Source organism: Lepisosteus platostomus, chromosome 2 (assembly GCF_059453375.1).
Source record: "Lepisosteus platostomus isolate fLepPlt1 chromosome 2, fLepPlt1.hap1, whole genome shotgun sequence".
In the NCBI taxonomy this organism is placed as follows: Eukaryota; Metazoa; Chordata; class Actinopteri; order Semionotiformes; family Lepisosteidae; genus Lepisosteus; species Lepisosteus platostomus.
Genome location: NC_142612.1, coordinates 11744684 through 11771685, shown reverse-complemented (window position 1 = coordinate 11771685; position 27002 = coordinate 11744684). Strand labels below are relative to the sequence as shown.

Genomic DNA, 27002 nt, shown 5'->3' with positions numbered 1-27002 from the left:
TCTTACAAATTTAATTCTGCAGCACTTACAAAACGAGGGACTGTACTGTAAAGGGGCGTTTTCTTCTAACTTATTCCAAAGAGAATCTCTCAGGGTATGAGATGCTATTGAGATGGTCTATTAAGAATGATTTGCCTTCTGCATATGATGCAGCCAGCATTGGAAACCTACTGGCATATCGGTGGTCAGTCCATTACCAGTAAAATTCATTTAATTTTCTGAGATATTGAGGAAATTGGATAGGACATTATTATCAACAATTTATTGCGTTTCCCTAAGCCTTCGGTCAGTTTTAAATATATAGAGATGTTCAATCCGGAGTATACATAAGGCACATTGCATAAATCCATATAAGAAAGTACACAGTAAGCAGAAAAAGAGTAACAAAAAATGTGTAAGTATGAGTTAAAAAAAAGAGTAGGATGTATGAACATTTCCTTTTGGAATGCTTTGGGGTAAGAAACAGACATCATGCCTGTGCACAATGAGAAAGGTTAAAGCTAAATGATAGCCATCATTTATGGAGGGGAGATGGATCTATATCAATAAGATCATCCATCCATTTTCCAACTGCTTCTTGCAGTTTGGGGCTGCAGTGGAGCCAGCACCTGTTCTGGCAAGCAACGTGCACAACACAGGGTGCACCCTGGACAGCATGCCAGTCCATCGCAGGGCAGACAGACACAAACACACACACACGCACACACTCACCCCTAGGACCAGTTTTCCCCTAAGCCAATTAACCTACCAGTCTGTTTTTGGACTGTAGAGGATACTGGAGCACCCAGTGGAAACTCACATGAACACAGGGAGAACATACAAACGCCATGCTGAGAGCACCCCAGGAATGTGACCCAGGGCCCCAGCGCTGAGAGGCAGCAATGCTAGCCACTGCGCCACTGTGCTGCCCTAGTAAGATCAGGTTTGTCACATATTCTGAGTGTGTAAGATGGGGATACCATGTCTTCTGCGTCAAACCTAGAGCTCATCTGTGAGGAAAATAAAGTTATGAGCAACGTCATCTCATAACATGTATGTTATGTAGCGTGGCTCATTGTACAATGAGGGAGTTCTGCCATCAACCAAGAAGGGACTGAACTTTAATACAGTACCTTCAATATAATCAAAAGCTAGGATGTAAGAGTGAGGTTTAAGACAAGAAGGGCGTACTGACGTTCAGGATCTGTGTTGGGCTGCTAGAGTATTGTGATTATAAATAACAGAAAGCATGACCTCCCACCGTTTTGTTTTGGGACCTAAAGGAACGCCAGGGTCTAAAGAAAAAACAACATGGAGGTTAACAGTTCACTAATGTAGTCAGGAGTAATATTGTTTAAGCTCTTATAGGTGAGCACTAGTATTTTCAGTATTTTTTAATTTTGAAATCCACACAAAGCCAGTACAAGGAAGCTAAACGGCTTCAAGCGACAGGTGCTGCCATCAACAGGTGATATAGTATGCATTTGACTTTTGCTTAAAGTTTAAGCATCTACATTCTGAACAGGTCACAGCTTGTTTGAAACGTGTCAGGTACACCTGCATGTGCTGTGTTACAATCAGGCTTGGAAAACACTGTAGCATGGATTAGCTTCTTTGCATCACACGAAGATGTGTATGGATATGTACGATGTTGTTAAAAATATATTAAACCCCAGCTGAACAAACTAATAGTTGGGTTGAAGTCTCCATTATTACTAAAAGTCCATTAAATCAGAAGTCATTTTTTCCATCTCAAAAACAGTTATGAGATTTGTACAGTGAATATATATACAGTATATGCTTCCTGTATATATAAATACATAACTTCACTGTGTATTAATACACTACTGCATTGTACTGTTAATATAAGTATTCTTTATTGTATTATAGTACAGTACATTGTTATTTTACTAGGCTAATAGGTGGGAATGGGTGTCCGGTTTTTCCGGCTATCCATTAAATTGCCAATGAGGTAGCTAAAAAAAACACACTCGGATATGTCAGGAGTACACAAATCATTTTAGGAATGGTAATAGACTACTGGAAGCTTGCTCATTACATCCTTGAGGACTCTCTGTCTCTGTGGCTTGCCGACAGCTACCAGTGTCAGTTTAAAAGTGTAAGCTGTTAGGTTTTGTGCACCATAATGCAGAGGTCCTTTCTGTGCTGACTATACACTTTGGGGTAGAATCAGCCCTGGGGTACATGTCTAGTGCTTGGATGCTTTGGAATTTTTCAGGAGTAAATGCCAGATGAGACCAGTCTAGTTGCCATTTTACAGTTGGGATAATATGATGCCTTCAGTCTGGTTTCATTTATTTCTTATTGTACATTTCCGCCTCTTCGGTGGGTGCACTCAAAGCTTCGCCATAGATTATTTTATTCACTAGTTCATAGTGATGTTTACAAAATCGCCAAAGCCACGGCATTTAAAATTCTATATCATGGTTAGTGTGTTGGCTGTAGATTGCAATCCACTTCCCTTTTGTGGACAAACCCCCCTTTTACCAGAGTTTGTCAGTTAAAGTGAAGGTTTACTGTAATATTTTCACAGTACTGGGAATCAGAGTCTTAAATACAGCACTTCTGCTCCTGACTAAGTATTTCTGACTGATTGATTCCAGGGCTGCTGAATTTAAAACCATCAACAGCACAGTGGCGCAGTGGTTAACTTTGCTACCTCGCAGTGTTGGGGCACCAGCTTCAATTCCGAATCTGGGTGCTATCTGCAGGGAGTTTTGTTTTTCATGTTCTCTGGTTTCCTGCCAAAGACATACCGGTAGGTTAAATGGTTTCTGGGAAAACTTGCCTTGGTATGAGTGTGTGTGTCTGTGTCTTATCTGTGTGCCCTGTAACGGACTGGCATCCCATCCAGGGTGCGTCCTGCCTCACGCCTGTTGCTTGTCAGGATAGGCTCTTTCCCGGAACCCCGTGGGGATGGAATTTAAAACCTTGTTCTGTGCTGTGCTTGATTGTCCGAACAAATCAAACTTCTGAAACTCATCTGGGACGAGTTTTTTTTTTTTCAGTCAGTGTGCCTTTTTGGGTAAGCCGCATCTGAAAAATGAAAAAAGTATTGTTTACATAATCGTTTTGGTGAAATAATCATAAAAACAAAATTCCATTTAAGGAGAATGTTTCTCTTAGACACTTTCTAGTCTCAGTCTCTTGTCTCTATTAGAGTAAACATGGAATGGCGACAGAGGATGAGAAGGAAGTAATGCTTGTAAATACAGAGGTGTTCAGAAGGGAAAGCTTTGATGACATGACTCAGGTTAATGAAAGGCTGTGCTTAGTTTTGAACAATCTCAGTACATGAGAAGGTGGAGGTCTGCATGTGATTGGGTGCAGTTCTAATACTGCAATATTTATAATAGTGTGCCTGAAGTGCATTGGACAATTATGGAAATTCCAGTTAATCTTAATCTAGATTCTTAACAACATAACAGCATTCATAGGAGTGCTTTACATGGAATAGAAAAAGCAGATCTTGTTCATCTCAAAGTTAAGAACAGATGGGTGCTTCTGTGGAAAGAATACTGGAGATTTTGAGGGACTTTGTTTCAAGTTCATAACCTTGAAAGATTTTAACTGAGTCCGACAAATTGAAGTAGACTATTGGGCTGGCTTTGTTTATAGTCTTACAGGGTTTTGAGCCAGGAACAGATATGCTTACAATCTCCTCTTTTTAGTATTTCAAGGCCACAAGTGTAGTTTTGGAGCTGGCTTGTATAGGAAAGCAAACGGGAGGCAGCTCTTTACACAAACAGTTGTGTGTGTCTGGCATACACTTCCGAACAGCCTTTTGAAAGTTCACTCTGGGATCCTTCAAGGAATGGCTGGATGAGAGTCTGTGTTTAATCTAGCTGCAAACAAACATGATTGGGTTGTTTTCTGCTGCCTTGTTTAGACATGCATAAAGATACCTTCACCAATGCAATCAAAATGGAAATGGAAAATCTGATTTTAACTGTGACCTGGAGAGAGATTGTAGTATATATGATTTAAGCAATTCAACTCTCAGTGTTACTGAAATAAAAAACATGAAATATTTAGGCAAGAGTAATGTTCTCTTAAGGGTTGGCACTGTGATGCAGCTCTGGGGTCCTGGCTTCAATTCCAGACCTGAGGTGAACCCTGCGTGGAGTTTGTATGTTCTCCCTGTTTTTGCACAGGTACCCTTCAGGTGCTCCAGTGTCCTCCCACAGTCCAAAAACATACTGGTTAATTGGCGCCTGGGAAAAGTGGCCTTTGGCATGAGTGTGTGCATGTTTGTGTCTATGTGTCTGCCCTGTGCAGATGGAGTGGCATCCCATCCAGGGTGTATCCTTCCTCGAGCCGTTTGCTTGCTGACATCGGCTCTGGCTCTCCCACTTCCACAAAGTGGACAAACTGGTTAGAAAATGGATGGATTGGATTGGTGGACTAGTCTCTTGATGAGTTCAGGTGGGTAGCTGCGTCGGCATGCGTAGGCTACAAAGGAACAAGTCATAGGTTTTATTCCATGCTGAAAAGAGAAGAAAGGAAACACAACGTTTTGGCTGTGGAGCCTTCTTCAGGTCTTCAGGCCTATTCTCTTGATTGTCATACAGTACTTCATCTTATGAACAAGTTCTCTTTATTTAGCACTTTAGTGACTGGCTAAATATGTGTATCCATTTAGAAACCTACCTCCAAGAAAAACATGAAAAGTAACATAGAATTTAGAAAACAAAAAGGCATACAATTTCCTATCTTTTCATAAACATGGGACGTTCAGCCTGTGGAGTACATAAGTATGTGAACTTTTAGTTGTGCTCTTTTAAAACATTTGAGTAGAATTTAAAATTCAGTTTGGACACTCCCAAAAAAAAATCAGGTACCAGTAAAACAGAAAATAATCCCTTTTGACACATCAGATAGGAAAAGGCTGGGCAGGTTTATATGGTGTTCTACAAATGTTGAAGGTTACGCAAATAGATTATATGTTTGAAAAAGAAAGGCCATACTGTTTTATGACTTTTTCCCTCTTGTAAAATTTTTTGAAAGTATCCCTTGAAAGGAGCTCTTTAATATTTGTCAGAGGCAGGATCCACTGAAAACAAACCACAGTTTAGTGAAGCATTTCTAAATGTTTTTAAATGTGTTTGAGTTTATAAATTAAAGAGCACAAGTGGAATGTAATCGGTCCAGAGAGGCATTATTCATTGTAGAATTCTTGAGCTGTCTTTGTTAGGATTGAGTGTGTTGGTTGGTAATGTCTAATATACTTAAATACGTTTGTGCTGCTATAACAGTTATTTAGTGAGTAGAGAGTCTTATACCTAAGTTTATTTATATTTGAATATAAACTAAGCTTCTGGTCCTTGTTATATCCTTTTTTTAATTGTCTAGAAAACAATTCAAGTTTGTTTTATATGAGCACAGAAAATTGTTTTTCTTTTTTATCTGTTAAATATCATTTAATCTGTGATAGAGGAAGGTAGTTCTTCTCCATATTATTCATCAAAGCTCTTGAGATCGTAATGTCATGTGATTTGAGCGCAAGGCAGGGTACACACTGGACAGGACGCCAGTCCGTCGCAGGGCAAGTCAAACTAATCATACACGGGGACAATTTGGAGGCCACGGTAAAGGTAGGAAAACTCCCTACTCTTGCCCGGGGATCTTTAATGACCACTGAGAGTCAGGACTTCGGTTTATCGTTTCATCTAAAAGACAGCGCCCACTACAGTATAGTGTCCCCACCACTATACCGGGGCATTAGGACCCACACAGACCACAGGGTGGGCGCCCCCTGCTGGCCCTCCTAACACCTCTTCCTGCAGCAACTTCCTTAGCTTTTCCCAGAAGGTCTCTCATCCAGGTACTGACCAGGCTCAACCCTGCTGAGCTTCAGTGGGTAACCAGTTGAGAGCTGCAGGGTGATATGGCTACTGTCTTTGGGATAGTAATGCAACACGTCAAATATATTTAAACATGAAACTTATTTTAATTAAAATAGTGGATCAGAGTGATGGAATTTCTTAAGCTATGAAAAGAAATATTGTGGGAAAAAATAGCTCTGTAAGCTAGAAGGAAATCATATGATGAATTTCAATTGGGGAGTGTAAAGTAAATTTTGTTTCCAGATTATTTTTTGTGTCAGGAAAACATGCTTTGATCCTCTAATCATGCCCTGTGTTTAAATGTATGTACGTAGAGGTAAGGATAAGGTCTTTATGAACGGTGCCTTGGTATTAGAATTCATGCATTGTCGTTTCCTTTTAAAGATCAGGACTGTGTGTGACTAATAAGCATAGAAAAAGCATGACAATATCAAATCTTCTAAAACATTGATTTTAATGCACCATTTCATTTCCTTTAAAATTCATCTAAATACGGGATGCAGAATTTAATTGCAGAGAACACATAGAAATGAAGAAAGCAAACCTGTTATTGTGAGAAGGATAAATTGCTACCTCGAACTTGCTCTAACACACTAAGTGTATAATTTCAAAGTCATTTTTGAGCAAATGAAGGGGTAGATATCTACGCCTGGTGAGAATTTGTATTAGCATGATGAATGGCTACAGAAGTGTGTCAAATTGAGGGAAGGTATCTTTTGTGCTTTCACACTTCAAAGGTAAGACCATTTCTTAGGGCAGTCCTACTATTAAAATGTAATCTGTCTCACTGGTTTTCATTCTGGGTGATCTTCATAATTCCCAGAGACAAATGCAAGTCCAGCCCAGTCTTACGAGTGACAACTTAACCTAAGTTGTGTTTCTCATATACAGTACAGAAAGAAACACAAGCCTCCTTCTCTGGGCTCTTTGAAAGGTTCTCTGTGATCTTTTTGTTCCATGCAAGCATGCTGCCTGATTTTAGGTAGGTTCCGTGTGATATTGTGTGGCAAGAGAGCACTCAGAACAGTGAAGGAGGCCTGTGTTCAGAAACATTCAAAGACAAGAAGCACCTGTGGTAGTGTTAAAAGAGCAAAATGAGACTTTAGAGTTCCTTTCTTTGTTTGTTTTTGAGATGGAGCTTTGAGTAACATTGTTCAAAAATCTAATTAAAAAATTATTTCAAGCTCCTGCAGTGCTTGATGTTATTTAATTTGGCAGGAGTTAAGCAAAAGACTGGTGCTGAAAGTAAAAGGGCATTAGTCAATCCTAATGTACTTGACATTTTGAAAGGATTGCAATAGGCTGTTCTACAGCAAATGCTGTTTATTTTTTTCTGCTTTTAGTTTTTTTCAAAGATGAAAATCCTGGAGAAGCAACATATGTTTTGGGAAGCTTTTCACCAGACCAGTGAGGCAACCAATCATAGAAAATCGCTCTGGGGTGTGTCGCTGTGTGCGTCTGTTATAGCTGGAGGTGGCACATTGTAAAATTCCCAGAGAGATTCTCTCTTTGGTCACACTGAATTCCAGACAATCATTAAAGTCTCGAATGCTACAAACCACTTTGGTAAGGGGTGGATACTACACTGAATAACGACCTAAACAGAATGTTCTATTGAAAAAAGTTTTTCCAGTGGTCTGATGAGTCATTTTCCTCTCTCCCAGAGACCATATTAACTAGAACGCAAAAGATTATCGCCAACAAATACATGAAAGGGAGAGCTTATGACAAACGCCCTAATCAGTTTCTATAAATGGACAGAAGAAATTTCATTTCTGCTGAAGTGACACCTTGATATGAGTGATTTCTTGCCAATACTGTCTGAAGGTAGATAGACAAGTAGTGGGGATGTGGACTGGAAGTCCTGATTAGAATCTGGGGACTGGGATCTTAATGAGTACCTCTGATCAATATGCCAGTTACACCCACATATACTTTTGCTTAGGTCACTTAAACGCTCAGTTTCAGATTTGTCTAACTGCATATTAACTACAAATGGCTATGTTTTTTTATGAACGTTTCAAGACAAGAGCACATTGCTTATGTACAGTAGCTGACATTACAGGTGGTAAAACTTGGCCTGTTCATAAATGGTTGCGTTTATGTATTTGTGTGTCTGGGAGATGTTCTGTTTTTGGTTAAGTGCATTTTTGATATAACATAAAGTATTACATTATTACAGTATAACAAGTTCAGCTTTCTGTCACTGCAGCTTCTGTTCTTATTTTGAAGTGTTTGCTACAAATTTCAGGGAGGTTCTATGGTCATATTTGGTTTATTTGAGGCCAAAACTCAGGTTAGATGATTTTTTATTTTAAAATGTGAAAGATTGTGCTGCACCACTTTAAACACCTACACAAAAAGTAAAGAGTAGGTATTTGCACCTCCTTGAATACGCTTAATACTTGATGTGTCACAATTATTTTATCAGTAAAAGCCTCCTGATGAGTGACTCATAATTCCCCCCTAAAGATACAAAATACAATTTTCATGTGTGTTTTGGTGCACCACAATTCCCTTTACATTTTTTTTAAAACATTGTATTCTGGATGTGGTCCTTGCAGTGCTCTATGTGGAAGATGCAAGAAGTCAAAGCAAAGGGTTAATGAGTTTTGACTGGTTAAAAAAGGCCATTTTCCAGAGAACACCCAAGAGGAGTCACAGAGATTGTATTCCCCATGGTGCTCTAAAGTCAAGTGTGATCCGGAAGGTTTTATAGTCATGACTCAAGACCCCTGAGCTGTGGGCACTCTAGTGTGGCCATGAATAGGCATTTAGAAGTGCTCATTGAATATGCATTAGAACCTATATAAAAAGTTTCAACACAAGGCAACAATAGCTATTTTTGACAAGGCCATCCCTGTCTTTCAGTTATTACTGAAATGTCACAGACAACAAATGTCTGTTTTTTCTGCAGAGTAAATTTAGAATGACAAACATGGCAGATAAGATCAAATCCTACACATATTATCTAGACATCTGTGCCACAGAGGCAAGAACTGCTGCCTTCGCATCTATTAACTTTTGAGTGCTTAAACAAACGACACTGTGTATTTATCTACATCTATTTGTTTTTCTGTGCCGTTGCATATCTTACCTTATTTGGACCAAGGCTTAGGCACCATTATTAAAATGACAGTATGTGAATGAAAGTAAATCTGTACTAAAAATAAATAAAAGCAACCAGGTTTCCATCTTCCGAAACATGGCTGGGTAACTTGTTCCATTCTCCCACAGCCATTTGTGTAAAAAAAGCCTATCTTTCTCAGATTTAAATGTACTTCTCCATACTTTCTACTTATTCTGGTTTCACTGTTGATATTGGGTTAAATCTGGACTGGATTGACTTATCAATACGCTTGAGGATTTTGAATACTTTGATAAGATCCCCTTGTAGTGTTCAGCTCTTTTAGCCTGTCGATGTTGGAAATTCCTTTAAGCTCTGGAATGCGTCTGGTTGGTCTTCTCTGGATCGCTTCCAGAGAACACCCAATATATTAATGCAGTCTTGTTTTTCACACCAGCGTGTTATATAAAACATTAAACATTTCTAATATAAGCACACAAGATCCCGTTAACACTACACATCTTTATTTCTGAAAAAAGTCCTGTACTTAAAACTTTTGACTGTTTTAATATAGCCAGGTCAAGCAACATCCGAAACATGCAGTACCTATATCATAGTCGGGGGGGAAACGAAGCAGTGTTTATTCAATGGAAAGTTGTAACGTTTCAATAATGTATGTGATATAATTCAGAAACAGTAATAGTTTGATCAATGCCTCTGCTTTTTTCTAATAACTTTTTAAACTTTGGATGACACTGTTATTTTATAAAGGAGATTTAGGAGGCAAAAGAAGGATGATATACATGGAGTGACTTTTTAACTCCTTCTAGAACTTCATTTTACTTTAATTCTTGCGGATTGATTAGAATAAAACCTAGATCGTGACATGCTGGTTTGTTAACAAGAGCCTTTATGGTTTTCTGTCTTCTCTAGTAGCACATCAATCTATTTCAGAACTTTCTATCTGTCAGGTCTATTTCAGGCTGTCACTTTGTTCTGCTCTCTCCTTGTGCTTGACTTGTGGATTGACGAAGATGGATATCTGCATAGAGTTTTCAACTGCACTGTATCACTTGCCGTGGTGGTATATGGCAGATTTGTGAGTGAACAGTAAGTATCAGCAGAGAGGTACTCTGACAGTGTTCTATTTAATTCCTCAGCACTGGTCTGTCCAACGAACTAAGCATAGATTTTTAAGTTTCCCTCATTTCCACAGGAACAATGTCTCTTTTCTAATGCAGTGTAGCAAATGTCAGACATTGTGTAGAGCAGAACTACTCTGAAGACCATAAAGGCAGTGGGGAATTGGTCTATGTTAGCACCTGTAGGAACAGATTACAACATGCTCACAGACTGCAGTGATCGTTTGGATTCACTGTTTTCTTTGTACGCCTGTTATTAACAATCTGTCATCAAGTGTGTTCAAGTCCTTCTTGTCTGGAGTAACATCTAAAGATGTTTTTAACTGCTTGGTCTTCCTGCATTACCTTGTAAACCTAACACAGTGTTCATTATTCTGGAACAGTATTAATCAGGTCAAATTAATAAACTAAAGATCTGTAACATATTTGTTTAAGGGGTGTAATAATATACATTTTATTCCACTGTACATTATATCTCAAGGCCTCAGCACGCGGGACATTTGACTCCTAGATGCTTGTCAAAAGCAGGTTTGTTTTTTTTTATTTTCAGACTTCCTGGAAAACCAACTACCTCAAGGCTTTAAGGACTGTATTTGTGAAAATCTAAATAATTTACAATAAGGAAAATATTATTTCTCGTTGCAATTGACATTTCGTTTAATGTTCGAAGTTTTGCTTTGAGACTGTTGCCTCCAGAACATATATCTAAATATGACATTTTCATCTCCCAGGAAATTTAACAAAACATAAATTTCTAGTCGTAATATCTGAATGAGATGTTGGGAAGCTGTGTAGAAAAAGTGTAAAAAATATATAGTAAAGTCCTCAAAGGCGATTGGCAAGTAAGCCGGATACATGATTACTCTTTAAAATATGTCTGCACATTGTTTGGTTTGCTGAAATAACATGACCCTTTGCTACATTAAAAAAAACGTTTGCAGTTTTATTATTAGCTTATAGTTATTTGATTAAGATTCTTTAGAACTTAGAAAAAGCAACATGAGTTTAATTTTGGGTGATTCCATACGAAAGCAGTTTCCTGTTGTCTTCATACCTTTTGATTTTAATGAAAAAATAAACTGTTGGGAACAACAGAAATATTTCAGAAGATGTAAACAAGAGTTTAAACCAACTTTAAAGAAGGGTGTTAGATCCAATATGGCTCAACTTTGAGCTCTCCCGTTTCCTGAGTGGTTGATCATTCAGGTCCACAAATCATGTGCAAACATTTATGGATTTTTTAAATAAAAAGCGGAGGCCAAAAACTGACATTTTTTGATTGAATGACTTTACTTCTAGTCACCTTTTGCGGTTTTAAAGTTTTTTTACTTTTGACTTGACTTCTTTGAATACTGTAACAAAGCATTTCAGCCTTCGCCTATGGAAGTTATAAATAGAAAAGTGCTGTTTTTTAAAGTGTTCTTGTTTCACAGTGGACAGCTTGTCAGTTCATAAGATATCCTAGAATCTGCCACTCACTCACACTGAGCCTGTACTCATGTTTGTCTTGCTTGAATAAAAAGAAAGCTTTCTCTGGCTTCTTCTTGCATAAATAGACTAATGCTAGTTCAATGAGTTAAATCTAAGGAAATATTTTACAAACAACCCAGTGTCCGAATATCTCTAAATACATGGTTAATGAATAACCACAGAAACCACAAACTGTAATTTCTTATGGTGTGGTAGATGCTCTGTTTTTTTCCTGTATACTGTACATTCCGTAGACTCTACTGATATAATTGTAGGTTCATATCGGCTTTATAATTTTAAATCCTGTACTCTCTTCTTTCTGAAATTAGAGCAGATAATTAAATATCCATGCTTTACTATTTTTGGTTTTGCTTTAGTGGAAAAGGTAAAGCAGAATTGCATTAAAGTTCCCCACCTACATTGATTGGTTTTAGTGTGCTACCTGTACAATTTCAAGATTTTCTGACTAAGGCTTCTCTGCCTGTTGCTCTTCGATTGGTGCATCTGCTAGTTGAGTGAATGCTACAACAAACCGTAGAATTTTTGTCTAAATCTTTGGCGTAGAGTAAATAGTGATTGGGGTTTAGTCACCCAAAAAGTACTGACTTTCAGCACAAATTAGCTGCGAATAGCAGTGGTTTCCTTTAAGGATTTAATCACCAAGAATGAAGTCCAGGCATGATAAACAACAGAAGGCTTCTTTGAAATAACTTGGCCTGGTTTCATGTGCCCAGGTTGTTGGTTTTTTCCGTATAAATAACACTGATGGTCTTTATTGAAGCTTGCCCTTACTGTAAGCACAACTTTTGTTTTTTTTGTGAATTCCCAAAAGTTAAGATATATTGGGGGATGGGGAGGATTTGCATTAATCTCACACAACACCGCTTGTTATTTTTTTTTTTAAAAAACAAAAAGCTCCTTTTACTGCAGTGGAATCAAGTATTAGAAACCTTAATCATGGAGGTCTCCCCAGTAAATGAACCAGTGAAGGGAATCATTTCGACTGCAGGCTAAGCCTTAGAATCTTATCACAGATCCATGTCTGGACTGGGATATTAGCCAGCTGTGACTGAGTGTCCCCTGACTGCTGTGCACCATTGGCTGAGTATTGTCATGGTTATAGGAGATGAGCTTGAGTCGACCATAAGAGCCTCCAGTTGGCCACTCAGCAACAAGACTCCTTGTGTGTTAGAAGCCTTGTTTGTTATGACCTTGTCACTTAGCTATATGGCTCTTTCATTTGATACCAACTGTTATGGTGGGGTTCAGGAGTGTCAGAAAATTATTTTATCTCAATTGTATGTCCTAGAAAAACAAGCACGTGTTCTTCCTCCCTGTGCTGAAGTTAAGAAAGGAGTTTTCAGTAAGCCAAAATGAGAATTCAACCATTCTGGCCTGGGTAGATATCAAAAGAAAATGTAATGATTTACTACAACTCAAATTGTTAATAATGCGGATGGTATGACTCATTATAGCCTTGTTGTGGTAGGCTAATTTTTCCTGCAAATTGTTAAATGCTGTTTTTAGAAAAATCAGCCACATGTAGTGGCTGCGCATCTTTTTTTTTTAATATGGTTTCCTGCAGTGATCGTGTTTGCAGAAAAAAAATGCACTGGAAGTATCATACTGTCATAATTTGTGTAATCTAATTCAGTTATTTTTTTTGACAGGCTGAGAATCTAAGACCATCTTCTGTTCATCGTGCAAGTTACTTCAACGATTTATTCTGTTGATAATTTGCATTTTTTCTTGCGTAGACTGGTATCACCTGAAATGCCCTCCCATCTTTCAACGGCGCAAAACTGCTTTCTATTGCACAAAGTATGGCATTCCTACCATTTTGGAATAGAATTTTCTTCAGAGAGTAGAGAAGGATATGAAATATTTTATGAAGTAAATCCTAGCAGGCAGCAGCAGGAGCAAAAAGAATCTGTAGAGGTTCTGTTCCACACGTTCATTTATAACTGAATGAAATATTTTTAATGACATATGTCACTCCGTACGGATGTAGGCAGCGTAGTGGCACAGTGGTTAGCGTTGCTGTGTCGCAGTGCTGGGGCCCAGAGTTCAGTTCTGGCCCTGAGGTGTTATCGGCGTGGAGTTTGTATGTTCTCCCTTCATTCATGTGGGTTTCCTTTGGGTGCTCTGGGTTCTTTCCACAAGGTAAAGACAGACATACTAGTAGGATAACTGGGAAAACTGGCCCTCTTGTGAATGCGTGTGTGCCCTACGATAGACTGGGTGGATCAGACTTTATGCACATTTGTTGCTGGGATTGGCTCTTGCTCCCTGTATTGGATGAAGCGGTTAGAAAAAGATAAATGAATAAAATGTATTTAACATTCTTTAACTATGCACATTGAGCCAACGGATGATGCAACATTCATCTCTTAAATGGTTTTGATCGTCTTCTAGCAAGGTTCCTGAGTACACTGCACAGTGTTTAGATACAGTAACACATTTCATAGAGATTTGCTAGACGCATTTTGGGGGGAGTGCTACTGTCTACCTCGGTAACATCAGACGTATTAATGGTCATAAAGTTAATTTAGCAAAGAGAAGGCCATTGTGACAGCAATGTACAGACATTAATCTCTGGAATTGCAGTGAAGTGGAACGGACAGATCTTTATGCACTCAGTACATGTTATACATGTTTTCAACACTACCTCTTTTGTTTGTATTGTTACAATGTTGCAGCATTAAGATTGCTTAGATTTAAGGAACCTATTTTTGGGTTTTGGGGAAATTGTAGAGCCTAAAGAAAGTGTTACAAATAAATATTTTGAAAATTGGAGAGGGGGGCTAGAATTGTGCTGTAACACAATGTTGTAAAAGATAATAGTCTTAAACCTACTGTTATTTGGTATGGAGAGTGCCCGTTTAGGACCCCCTTATGCTGATGTTTGCAGATGCTGCTCAAGTAGATTTGACTGAACCTTAAAATTCATTCCCAGATAGGGAATTCCTTCCCTGGGAAAATACATTCCCAGATGGGCATGATAAGCATGTGACTGAAGACGTTGTGGAGTTCCTTTTGATGCAGTTATACATGGGGAAATCCTGCTTGTTAGCCTTTCAGTTTCTGCTTAGTGTGTCATGGTGCTGAACAAAATTGTACCTTAATAAGAAATAACTTAACACTGTAGGTGATGTTATACTAGGTGGTGTTATTTTTTAAGCATTCACACAGGGTGACTTGTTTTGATTTAAACAGTTGGACAGATTACTGAATTTCATCAGTATCTTAATTTTATCAGTTTATTTTTCTTTTTGATAAGCAGTTAGAATACGAAACGGGGCATTGGGATATATCGTAGTGTAGCATGTCCAAAGCACTTCCTTTTAATTGATTCTCAGTCTGTTCTTTGGTAATAAAAAGCTTTTGTGTTGCAGTAGTCCCAGGCTATGACATAGGAACATACAATACAAAAGGTTATGAACAAGAGGAGTCTATATTCAGCATATTATTAGCTAGTTAGTAGATCACCTAATTGATCTGGAGACCTTGCCCAGCCATGGTAATCACAGCATTATGGAAACTTCTTCATATTGAAGTTATAATTGAAATTATTTTTACATGAGTTATTACATACTGTTTTCCTAACCTGGTTTATTTTGACCTGAGGGAGGGTTGACATTAACATGCAGAGTGTGGATTTCTGTATACCTCTTCAGATGTACTGTATGTTTTAAAAGAGCAAGTGTTCCGTGAATTATACAGGATACAGAACAAAGTCTGTTAGTGGTCTGAAACGTATGAATGCAAAAGCCAGGGAGGTTTCAGCTTCCTGGCACAATCAGCAGGAAGGTAAAGCTGTACACGAAGGTGAAAAATAGTAAGAAGTGCTTCAGTGAACGTGTTCCTGTACTGTTATAGGACGAATGAAGTCATTCCAGTCCCAGCAGGCCATTAAGAGTTAAAAAGTGTAATAATCCTCTCCCACCCCCTCCCCCCCCAAATAGTTGTGAATGTTCATGCATTTTTTCTTTAAAAATATATATATAATATTGGAACATGTAATAGGTTTATTCCATGCTGAAAAAAAGAAGAAAGAGAACACAACTTTTCGGCCGTGGAGCCTTCTTCAGGTGAGGCTTGACACCTGAAGAAGGCTCCATGGCCGAAACGTTGTGTTCTCTTTCTTCTTTTTTTCAGCATGGAATAAACCTATTACTTGTTCCTTTGCAGCCTACGCATGCTGACGCAGCTACCCACCTGAACATATATATAATATTATATAATATAGTATTGTTTTTTTCCAAGTGCTCGATAATCAGTGTTGTAAACGCAAGTCTCTTAGCAAATAAAAGGTCCGTCTGTGCAACACAGACACTTATAATGTCAGGATGCCCTTTCCTCAGCTCTTCCCTGGAGGTCACACCCCTCTCTGTTCTTGTTTTGAGTACATCTGGAGGTTCTTGGGCCTGGTTGTACGCAGGGCATGATTTCAAGTTCTTTGGCACACTGCTGTTTGTAATGTATCTGTGGCAAAAACATATTTACTGATGCAGAACATTCATTATTAAAAACAGGTCATGATAATGAAAAAAAAAAATGTTTGCTTCTTTCTCCATAGAAACGAAAGAAAATATGTGGAGAAGTACTGGAAGGAAATCCAAGTTGGAGATTTCATCCGTCTACGGTGCAATGAGATCATTCCTGCAGACGTCCTACTGTTGTCCTCCAGCGACCCAGACCGGCTGTGTCACATTGAGACAGCCACTCTGGATGGAGAGACCAACCTCAAACAAAGGCAGGTGGTCAGGAGTTTCATAGACCTGGTAAGATGTGGTTTACTAGCTTGTACTCTGTAGCACCTACCTTCCTCACCAGCCTGTGACTTTCACCATAATTGTACCATTATAGAAACAGCATTATTCCCCAAAGTCCCGGTATGACATACATTAGATTTTCAGACAAACATCCCTATAACTACATTCAGTTGTATTTCATGGTTTAAAAATGTTTGTTTTGCTTTTTTATGCATTTCTAGCAATAATCGGACAGTTTTAAGTGTATAGTGTAATCATTCATTCAGGTCTAGTTACAGAACAGAGTTAGTTGTGGTTATTAAGTGTGTTATGGCTCTATGAAACATCTCCTTCATTATGAATCTGAAAACAAGTTGTTGATTTCGGCTTCGTTATGGTCTTGGCTAAGTGCTATCTGTTGTGTATAGGCTGTACTGTAGTTGCTTTTCTCATCCATTGCTGATTGAGCCAAACCTCAGTTAAAAAAAAGTGTTGCTGGAAAAAATGATCAGTTTATGAACAACATTTCAGCACGGTTTTGCTTTCCACATGTAGTCTCACTTTTGTGCCATTCTTTCTTACTTCCTTTTCCTGGACGAAATTCAGTTTCAATCATCAGTGACGTTCCAAAACATGTATCTCTATTTTTCTTAAAGTTTACAAGGGAAAAAATTACTATAAGAAAGTTTGTCACTTCGCATTATTTAAGTGTGATCATAATGTATTGTAAATGAAGGATTCCTGATGTATTAGGAAGCAGTGTTTCCTAAGCTCTATATAGTCATTTTCTGGAAAAGAAAAAAAATTGGAAAGGTTTGGGAGCCCACTTAAAAAGTATCCACTCATTCTTAAAAATGACTCGTGTTAATTAGTAATTGGAGACCTAATTTTACCAGAAATTCACTTCTGGTTTTGTGGTACATTCTTTCCTCAAGGAGACCTCTTCGATGGTTATATTCATAATGATTTGCAGTTAATGATGCATAATTACCATTCGAAATAATTGAAATGCTTCTTTAAATGTCTTCTCATCCTGTGGTTCAGTGCCTTAGGACATCAGCTTTGCCTTGTAGTACCGTACTGCAGAAAAGTGTATTTGAAACTGCGAACTGGAGGCATTTTTCACACAAAGGGTTGTGGGGATCGGGAGCAAGCAAGAGCCATGTTGAAGCTGATACCCTGGCGTTTGTCAAGAGTTATACTGTACGAGAGAGATCCTTGGGTCCCTTGGTCACTGTCAACCAATCACACTAGTTGTACCAAATGTCCTTCTCCTGCTTATGTTCTTATGGGGAATATAGTGTAAAAGTCTAAGCTTCCTGTTGAGTTCAGGCATAAGTTTATGATGCTATTTATTTTCTTTATGTGCTCAGCTAGCTCAGCTTTACTTAGTGCAAGATACTGGGTAGCTCCAAGACAGATCACCCAAGTGTTACTTCAGGCTGGCACGGTCTGAAATTTAGAACAAGCCTGCTACAGTGGGGTTTATTAGTGAGGCTGTGTGCTCTGTAGGGTGTTATGTACTATATACGATAGAAGAGGAAGAAGGTTTTAAGGGACCCTTTGAACTTGGGTGAATTTGATCTTTCACTTTCCAGAACCACCTCTTCTTTTAAGCTTGTAAAGAGCACAGAAATGTGTGTGCATAAAAAACCAAACACGTACTAGACCAGTGACTGTGCTCATTTAGCTTAACTCTAATTGTTCTGTAAGTAACCATGTTCAGCCCAAATTAGGTCTTTAAATATTTTCTTCTAAAGTTGAGAAGTGTAAACAAAACATGATAAATGAAAAAGAATTTCATAATGAAAGGTGTGAAGTTACATCTGCCTGGAGCTGACTGTCACATACCTCCTCATTGTAAGTTGTAGAGTTCATTAGTTAAACTTATATCTCCCATTTCTCTGCATCTCTATGCTATGCAGTTTCTGTAGCCTTTTCTGAGTCACTCTAGACTACATGCCAGTTCCACAGGGCAGGGCTGAAGTCTTCATCTACTCTTAAAATCACATTTAACAGATTGGGCTTGGAAAAGCACTTGAGGCTTATTGTTCATCCATAAAATTAGATTTATTAAATGAAAAAAATAAAAAGTGAAGTGTGCTTTTGTGACTTTTGTCTTCTTAAAACAGCTTTAACATAAAATTATAACAGGTTGCAACAATAGTGGCTTTTCATATACATGGGGAATATGTTATGTATCACTAAGTACCAGAAGTACTGGTATTGTAATGCATCAGCTCTGTTGACCACTACGTATACTGTAGCTGCATTACTGGAAGAACATGGCACACAGCTTCATGTAACTGCTCAATATTTACTTTTGTTGTCCAAGAAAAAGTGTTCTTTTATGGTCTCTTTCATAAACCAGATTAAATGCTTCATAGTACATTGTTCAAATATAATGACTCTTTATACATTTATATATATATATGTCTATTGTACATTTAAAAGTTAAAAACATAAAGGAAGCATAAGTATATTATATCTTGAAAAATCGTCCACAGTTTCACTGATTAGATCAGTTTTAGAGTCCAAGCATAAACTACCACACAAAAGTCAGTTTGTATGGGGAGCACCTCACAGCCAGTCACTTGGGTTGAATTATTAGGCGAGGCAGCTACAGACCTCAAATAAAAATTTCAGTGCACCTGCAAATCATAAATTCTACCAAGTGCTTAATAAAATAAAATGTGCCATTTTATTGGTTTCAACCCATCTTAACAGCTCATGCATGGCTTCCTCTCATTTGTAACATTTCAGTCCATATTTGTGCATTTGGTAGCTAGAAGCTTATTGATCCAAGGGTGTTATCCTTGGATCAGTAAGCTGCATATTCTCAGGATCCCAGGGAATGTAACGTGATAGGGCAGCTTGTTGCAGAACTTATTTTTTTGCTTTGAGGATTTCATGCAGGTATTGGAGAGTTAGCAATCCAGAGCTCTCTGTGTAAAGATGTGCCTTTTATTTTCAGTTCACTTCCACTTTCTCTGATGTTCACATTTCCTGTTTGAAGATTTTGCTGTGTAAAAAAGCAATCTATTTGGATTACCTTACGAGTTTTGGTTCTGTCAAGGGCCTTTATAATGTCCTCTCTTTAAAACTAAGAATGTCCATTTCTCCATTTGTGATTTATACAAAGTTTATTTTCCAAATAATGTTATAACCACAATTTGAGGTCTCTGTGCTGCATTTTCTACTTTAAATATGGTCTAACTTTCTTTAGTTTTCACTATCCAAACCAATATCCAATATGTTTTCCTTTTTTGTTTCTTTGTCCTAAATTCCTTTGAACATTCTGTTGTCCTTTTTGATTTGCATCCCCCTACTAGATGAATAATTACTGTATCCCGTTTGTAGTCTGTTTCTTCATCGAGATCTAGAGCACTCAATCGTGTGTTCATTTGCATAGATTAAGTACACCCTTAGCAAAAAGAAATGGGTGTCAAGTCCAGGAGTTTTCCTATGGGTCTCTGTCACGAAAGAATTTTACTCAAGCAACTTCTCGTATAACATTGTTAATATTTTGGTTGCAGGATTGTGAATTTGACCCCATGAAGTACAACAGTATCATTGAATGTGAGAAACCTAACAACGACCTGAACAGGTTCCGTGGATATATGTAAGTGTTTTATGTTTATTTCTTATTGACATCGATTGCGTCAGAGAGGTGACTGAACTTCATTGTAATATTATAAAAACTTGGCAGTTGTGTTCTTAAAAATTCATTATTTTTGTAGTGGTTATGAATATTACTACATGAAATTAAGCAGAATTTGAGCCTAGATTCCCAGATTTCCCCTTATGTTACATTAGGTGGCATGCTGTTATTCGAGATTTAAACTGAAAGGTTAAGGCCAATAATGTCATTTGCATCATGTATGTCATCATGCTCCTAAAAAGTAATTTATTTGATCCAGTATAGTACACCTAGATAGTTCTGTATCCTGAGCAGGTGCATTGAGGATAGATCAACTGCAAGAGAAATCCCCTCTGTGTATTATATAAAGAGCATTTATAATTTGTACTGCATGATAGTACCATCAGGCTTGACCCACCCAACACAATCAGCTCCTTAGTAACACCCGAAGGTAAGGAAACTACTGCTGCTGTAATACTGCTAATCCTGTTCTGGGAGAGAGGAGCTTTGTATAATTAGACTCCTAATACAAAAAATGGCTTCTGGGAATCCTATTAGTAAGTCATATCAATGCTGCTTGGTGGAGCTCAAAATCAGCTGATACAGGCCAAATGATTATGACATTTATATTGTGGTTTGATGGAACCCAGATGTCTGCCACCTTGTTTTAGCCTTCTGTTGCCAAGTTACAGAGGAGTACAGAGCTGGGTTCGTGCAGAATGTATTGTCACAGGCATGTTTAATTACATTATGGGCAGTGGCACCAAAGCTAATCAGGCCTTAAAAATCACTTTGTATCTGTAAGTGTGCTTCATGTGATGGTTAGGCAGGCTGTGAACCATGTGCACATGCGGATGAATCTCTAATAGCTGAAATGTTACAGTCTGTGGTTCTTTGAAGTGAATAGCTCAGCCCAGATTAGTAAACATGGTTTAACAGTCTTGTGTCAAAATGATGAAATAAGGGATAGCTAAAAGTGATGCACAATGAATCGTCTCGGTTACTGGTACTACACTGTCTAACAAGCAGATAAAGGTATAATGCTTGGCGGGGGGATGGGATTACAGCAGACTGTTCAAAGATTAATGCTCTTCCATTCAGTATATTTAGCACTTGGTGTTTAGTTTTCCTTTGCACTGGCCTTGAAAAGTTAGGTTTTTGCCTAGCACCTCTTAATTCTAAATACCATAGCTGATTTACGAGTGCATGAGAGTTTGCTAAAGATCAGGTTTCATCATTTCTGTTTTTTTAAACATTCTGATCATATGGTTCCTTTCCAACCAAAGCATCCAGTGTTCCAATGGTCTTTTTAATTTATTGTTTATTTATCCACTATTTAGAAGCAAGTCACTTAGGCAAATCTGACAGAATTCAACAGCATTATTATAAAATAGACTGAAATTACACAATCTTTAGCTTGTGAAGATCAGCTCTTACGGGCACTTTGGAATCTATTGAGGTGAAAAGTGAGTTTTTTAAAATGGTGACACTAAAAGGGAAGCCACCTAATTTGATAGATTAAGCTTGCTTTTGAAAAGAAAGGTCTTAGTTTAAGATTCCATATACTGTATATATGGCACTACGTAGTTTGCAATATGATAGAAATTGCTGATCCTGCAGTATTAGGCTTATAACTGACCGTTTTCACAATTTAATTATGGGGGTTACGTGTATCATCTCAATTGATTTTCAAATACATAATATGAAAAAAATCTGAACAAATACTCTTTTGCTAACAGGCTATTAACATTATCCATCTATCCGTTTTCTAACTGCTTAACCCAGTTCAGTCGCAGGAGAAACAAATTATGCCGACAAGCAACAGGTGCAAGTTGGAGTGCTCCCTGGGCAGGATGTTAGTCTTTCAAGGGCACAGACATACTGTACACAGCCATACATTCACTAACACCATGGCCAGTTTTTACAGAAAAACTACCAGTATCCCTTTGGACTGTGGGAGGACACCAGAGTGCCTGGTGAGAGCCTGCACGAACATGAGGAGAACATACAAACTCCTCACAGACAGCACCCCAGGTCCAGAACTGAACCCCAGGCCCCAGTGGTGCGAGACAGCAGTGCTAACCATTACACCACTTTGCTGCCCCTTACATTTATAAAACACCTTTCATGCCAAAAGATCTCAAAGTGCATTACATATAAAAGAGGAAACCCACTTCACCCCCCCTGGAGAACCACCACACACACCTGGGTCTGCAGCACCAGTAGCCCTCTACAAGGCAGGCTGGGGGAGCCATGAGGAATGACTTCAGTCTTTGAATGAAAGGGGAGCTTTAGATAGGTACACCCAGAGTGCAGTTTAGCCAGGACACTGGCGTTCCCTCCCCTACTGTTTCAAGAAGTGTTGTGACATATTGAATGACCAGTCCAAAAGGCAGCATCTCCTAAAGCTCAGTGCGCCCAGTCACTATACTGAGGCATTGTTTTGGAAATTCTGGTCCAGAGGGAAGTGTGAACCACACAGTGGTCCACTAAGACCTCTTACAGCAGTATCCTGGTTTCCTTAAACCCCCATAAACTGGAGCACATGGGGAAAATCCAGGGAGACCCCCTGGGAAAGCTAAGGTTGCTGCTGGAAGGGTTGTTAGTGGGACCAGTAGGGAGCACTCGCCCTGTGGTCTGTGTGGATCCTTATGCTCCAGTGTAGTGATGGGGACACTAAACTGTAAAAGGTTCCTTCCTGCCGATGATATGCAAAATCAAGGTCCTGGCTCTCTGTGGTCATTAAAAATTCCAGGGCTTTTCTTGGAAATAAAGAAGGGGTGTTACCCCAGTGTCCTGGCATTAATTTACCAGTCATGGCCTCCTAATAATCTCCATCTATGAATTGGCTTCATTACTTCTGTTCTCCTTCCCACCGATAACTCCTGTGTAGTGAGCATACTGGAGGACTATGGCTGCCGTCACAACTATCAGGTGGGGCTACACATTGGTGGTGGCGGAGGGGAGTCCCCTTTACCTGTGAAATGCTTTGAGTGGAGTGTCCAAAACAGTGCTATATAAGGAATTATGTTTTTATGTTAATGACTGTTTTACAGCATTCATAGGAGTGGACAAAGACATGGGCTTTACAAAGATAACCTCTTACTTCGAGGATGCACTATTAGAAACACAGAGGAGGCAGTAGGAATTGTCATTTATGCTGGTAAGCATTCTCTTTTACTGTATGTTTTATACACTTGACACAAATCGACTGATGTGCAAGGTAAAAAAACAGCAATTCTGTAGTTCTTGATGTATTACAATATATTTTTCTTGTTTTTGGATGCTGTTCAGAATGCTGATCAGAATTGGTAGTAAGATGATAGTGTTTTTTTTATTAATTTTACTTACTCATATTGGCTTGGAATTGTGTGGTTTTGTGTTTTGGTAATGGTCTCATTTTGTAAAGAAAACTGTGTTCCATATAATATTTTTACAAATGTCTTAACATTGCAGGTCATGAAACTAAAGCTATGTTGAATAACAATGGACCACGCTATAAACGCAGCAAACTGGAAAGACAGATGAATATAGATGTATTTTGGTGTGTTATCATACTGGTAGTTATGTGTCTGTTTTCTGCCATTGGTAAGTCTCTAATTCTTAAGATATGGTTAATAGTTAAATTAAAAAATTATCCAAAATCCTTTGACACAGATGCATTTTAGTTTAAATCTGTTTTCTAAGACAATTGACCTCTCACCTCTGCTAGAAATGTTAGTGAAATAAAAGTTGCAATTATAGTCTAGCACAAACACCTTTGGGACTAGGATCTGGGATTTACTGCTTCATCATCAGTATTTTTAGCCACAAAGTTATAGCATAACATGATCTCAATTATAAAAAGACTTTGGTCTGCAACTTTGAGTACTGTTGAATTGAAGACGGTATATTTTCGTGCTTTTTTTGTTCTATAATGTTTGACTAGATTATAGACTGTACAGATTAATCTAAAATTTTGAGTTTAAGCTTTTCCATTCTTCTTCTTTTAGGTCACGGTCTGTGGGTGTTTCAGTATGGGGATAAGCGGCCAGTTTTTGATGTCTTGAGTCCTGACGGAACAGACCTGTCTCCTGTTTTGTCTGCCATCTATTTATTCTTAACCATGATCATTGTTTTTCAGGTACGGCAACTATACAGTGTGTGGATCCATAGTGTTAAAACAGAAGTGCTCTCATCTTGTTGCTTTGTTTAAAATGTATCTCATGATTTAGGCAGATACAGATGGTCTCCCAGATGCAAACACAAAGTATATAGATTTAAATGAAATCTGAAGTTGTGACATAAATGTAATAATTCTGGCCATTTGGTTTTCATGCTAAGCTCCTTGGTGCTCTTAGAGTAACAGCACAATATTTCGTGTTGGCAGTGTTTAAAATTTAATAATGAAAGAAACTTGTAACAAAAACAGTGTTTATAGCAAAGTTGTGGGTGGGCTAAGAAACTGATGACACATGGTGATAACTTCTTAGGGTTACAATTTATGTCTCTGATCTGCACAATATGTACTCTAGCACAGAATCTGTAAGTGCATTTAGTGCGGTTGTCTTCTACATTGAATAAGGGTGAAGGATGGAACTGAAGTGAAGTGCTTTTGTCGTTCTAGGTCTTGATTCCCATCTCACTCTTTGTGTCCATTGAAATTGTTAAAATATGCCAAGTGTACTTTATTCATCAAGACTTGGACTTGTATGATGAGGAAACAGACTCACACCTCCAGTGCCGGGCCCTTAACATCACTGAGGACTTAGGGCAAATGCAGTACATCTTCTCAGACAAAACTGGCACTCTTACAGAGAACAAGATGGTGTTCCGGAGATGCACAGTAGTGGGAGATGAGTATTCTCATGATGCTAATGGTGAGCTTCCTATCATGTTTTGGTCTCTCTTCTACTTTCTATGTGTGGTACGTAGAATGATTCAGGTGGTACGGTAGAACTGGACTTGGACAGTGTGCTACAAAGACACAGGCAATGCACATAGTAATAGGGAGGAGCGAAATACACAATCTTTGAGGCCATATGTCTACCATCCTGCTCCTTTGCAATTTCTGTGGAATTTGCTTGTGTTCAGTGGTCATCACAAGCAGTTGCATTAGCAATGAGAAAAATTGTATTATTTTTATCAGTTGCGTCGCGTTTAGAGAAATTTTTTCATTACTTGTTTGTTTACTTTCCTTGCATAACGTTTGGCAAACTTCCCTGAAGAAAAATTTGATTTCACTTATTGCAGGAAGTTAAATTGCTTTTCTTAATGCTTCATGTGTTGTTGTTTTTTCCCCGAGGAGCAATTTGCACATAATGTCTTACCATCTACTTAAGATTTTATGCAAGCCCTATCTTGAATTCAGCCCTTTTCTAAAGATTGTACCCTTGTTTTTTTTCCCCCAATCTTAAGCACTACCATGTTTGACGAGGATTTTTGTCTGTCATCTTGTACTAGTGCCATTTTCGTAGGTCATACATTTCAAACAGTCTTGAATTTTATTGTGCAAGAGTGGCATAATGTATTGAATTTTAAATAGGGGAACACATGGATGTCCCATCTGTTAGAAAAGCTAGTCTTTCTGTTTCTTAAGAGAAGCTTGTAGTTTAATCAACCATGAATATCCTGAATAAACTATGACCATATTTAGAGTTTGCTATAAATATCTGCTTTAAAACTAGAAGCTCTACATATTTCTATCAATATTATTGGCTTCTTAGAAAAATCTGCCCCAGTACTTTTTACAGTACCTGCCTTATATGAGCTTTTTAACACATGCTACCAATGTAGATGGGAAAATAGATACTTGCATTCCACCATAAATAGTATATCTTTTTTTAAAATACATTGTCAGTTACTACCTCTTATGTAATGAATAATTTAATTAATGAATAATTAAAAAGTATTTTATTTTATCTACTTTTTTATCTTTTCTTCTGAATATACAGTTTAAACAGTGCATCAAAAGGAACATTTGCTCTGGATTTTCAGAAAAATAAAGTTTCCAGATTTGGATATTGATTAAATGTTTTTAATTAAATGTGTTATTTTGATTAATTAACCATTCTTCACTGACTGTGATGCACACAGATCACCTCAGTGGTGAGAGTGTTGTTTGGGCACATGGTGTCATGCCTGGCAAATACATACCTGTTTTCCAATAACTTTGTGAATTTGTTGGTATTATAGGTTTATTTTTAACCCTCAGACTAATGTGTGATTGTCAATTTTTTTTTTAGCCAAACATGAACATTTTCTTTGTTCTTTTCCTGCAGTAGTGTAACCTCATTAAAACGTATTGGTTGTTTTTTTCCCTTTGACGTTCTTCAAGTCTCAAGCATGGCATTTTGTTTTTCGCTTTTGAGTAAGCAGCTACTTTAAAAGCTCGTGTTGAACAAAACACATTCAACTGTTTTTTTTTGGGGGGGACTGCTGTTAACTCTTTCTCGAATAACCCCAGAATACCTCCTTCTGTATCTTTGGCTCGTTTATCCCTCAGCCAGGAGATTAGCTATGTACCAAGAGGTAGACTCTGAGGAAGAGGACTGCACGTCCAAAGCTGGGACGCTTCCCCGACGGGACAGCGTGACAAGTCACCAGAGCGCCAAGGTTGTCCACAGGTCACAGAGCACCAAATCTCACCGGAGGACAGGAAGCCGGGCAGAAGCCAAGAGAGCCAGCATTCTCTCCAAACACACTGCCTTCAGCAGTCCTATGGTTAGCATCTGTGTGCTTGTTTTTTGTTGGGTTACAGGTGTCTATGTGTACTCCTTTTTATGCAAAATATTTTATACCCTTCTCTAATCTTGGGATCATTCATCTTTCATACAGTTATTCAGAACTGATGTTGTAAAATGAGCAACTTTCACACACAGGGTCCGGCTGGAAATGACAATACCCTGGGTCCTAGTGTGCCATGTAAGCTAATTCAAGAAAGTATTACATACACTTATGTATTTTGAAGTACTTGCGGAATATAGAATAATTCCACCATTCGTGACGTCATAAATTTCAGTAGGGGGGGCGTATTTGAATTTACTTCAGATGAACTTATGCTTTACTTAGTGTTAAAATTGTTAAAATCTTGGTCAGTAAAGA

The 27002-nt window shown here is 38.2% G+C and overlaps 1 protein-coding gene across 1 annotated transcript in view; it reads left to right on the top strand.

Moving 5' to 3' along the window:
* The window catches only part of atp10a (ATPase phospholipid transporting 10A), a 57025-nt gene that overhangs the window by 7253 nt on the left and 22770 nt on the right, over positions 1-27002 (top strand). The window contains exons 2-8 of the mRNA XM_088598150.1: positions 16105-16309; positions 19816-19901; positions 22976-23082; positions 23376-23507; positions 23912-24042; positions 24526-24778; positions 26404-26621. Of these exons, the coding sequence (XP_088454276.1) occupies positions 16105-16309; positions 19816-19901; positions 22976-23082; positions 23376-23507; positions 23912-24042; positions 24526-24778; positions 26404-26621 (1132 nt within the window). The remainder of the gene's footprint in view (positions 1-16104; positions 16310-19815; positions 19902-22975; positions 23083-23375; positions 23508-23911; positions 24043-24525; positions 24779-26403; positions 26622-27002) is intronic.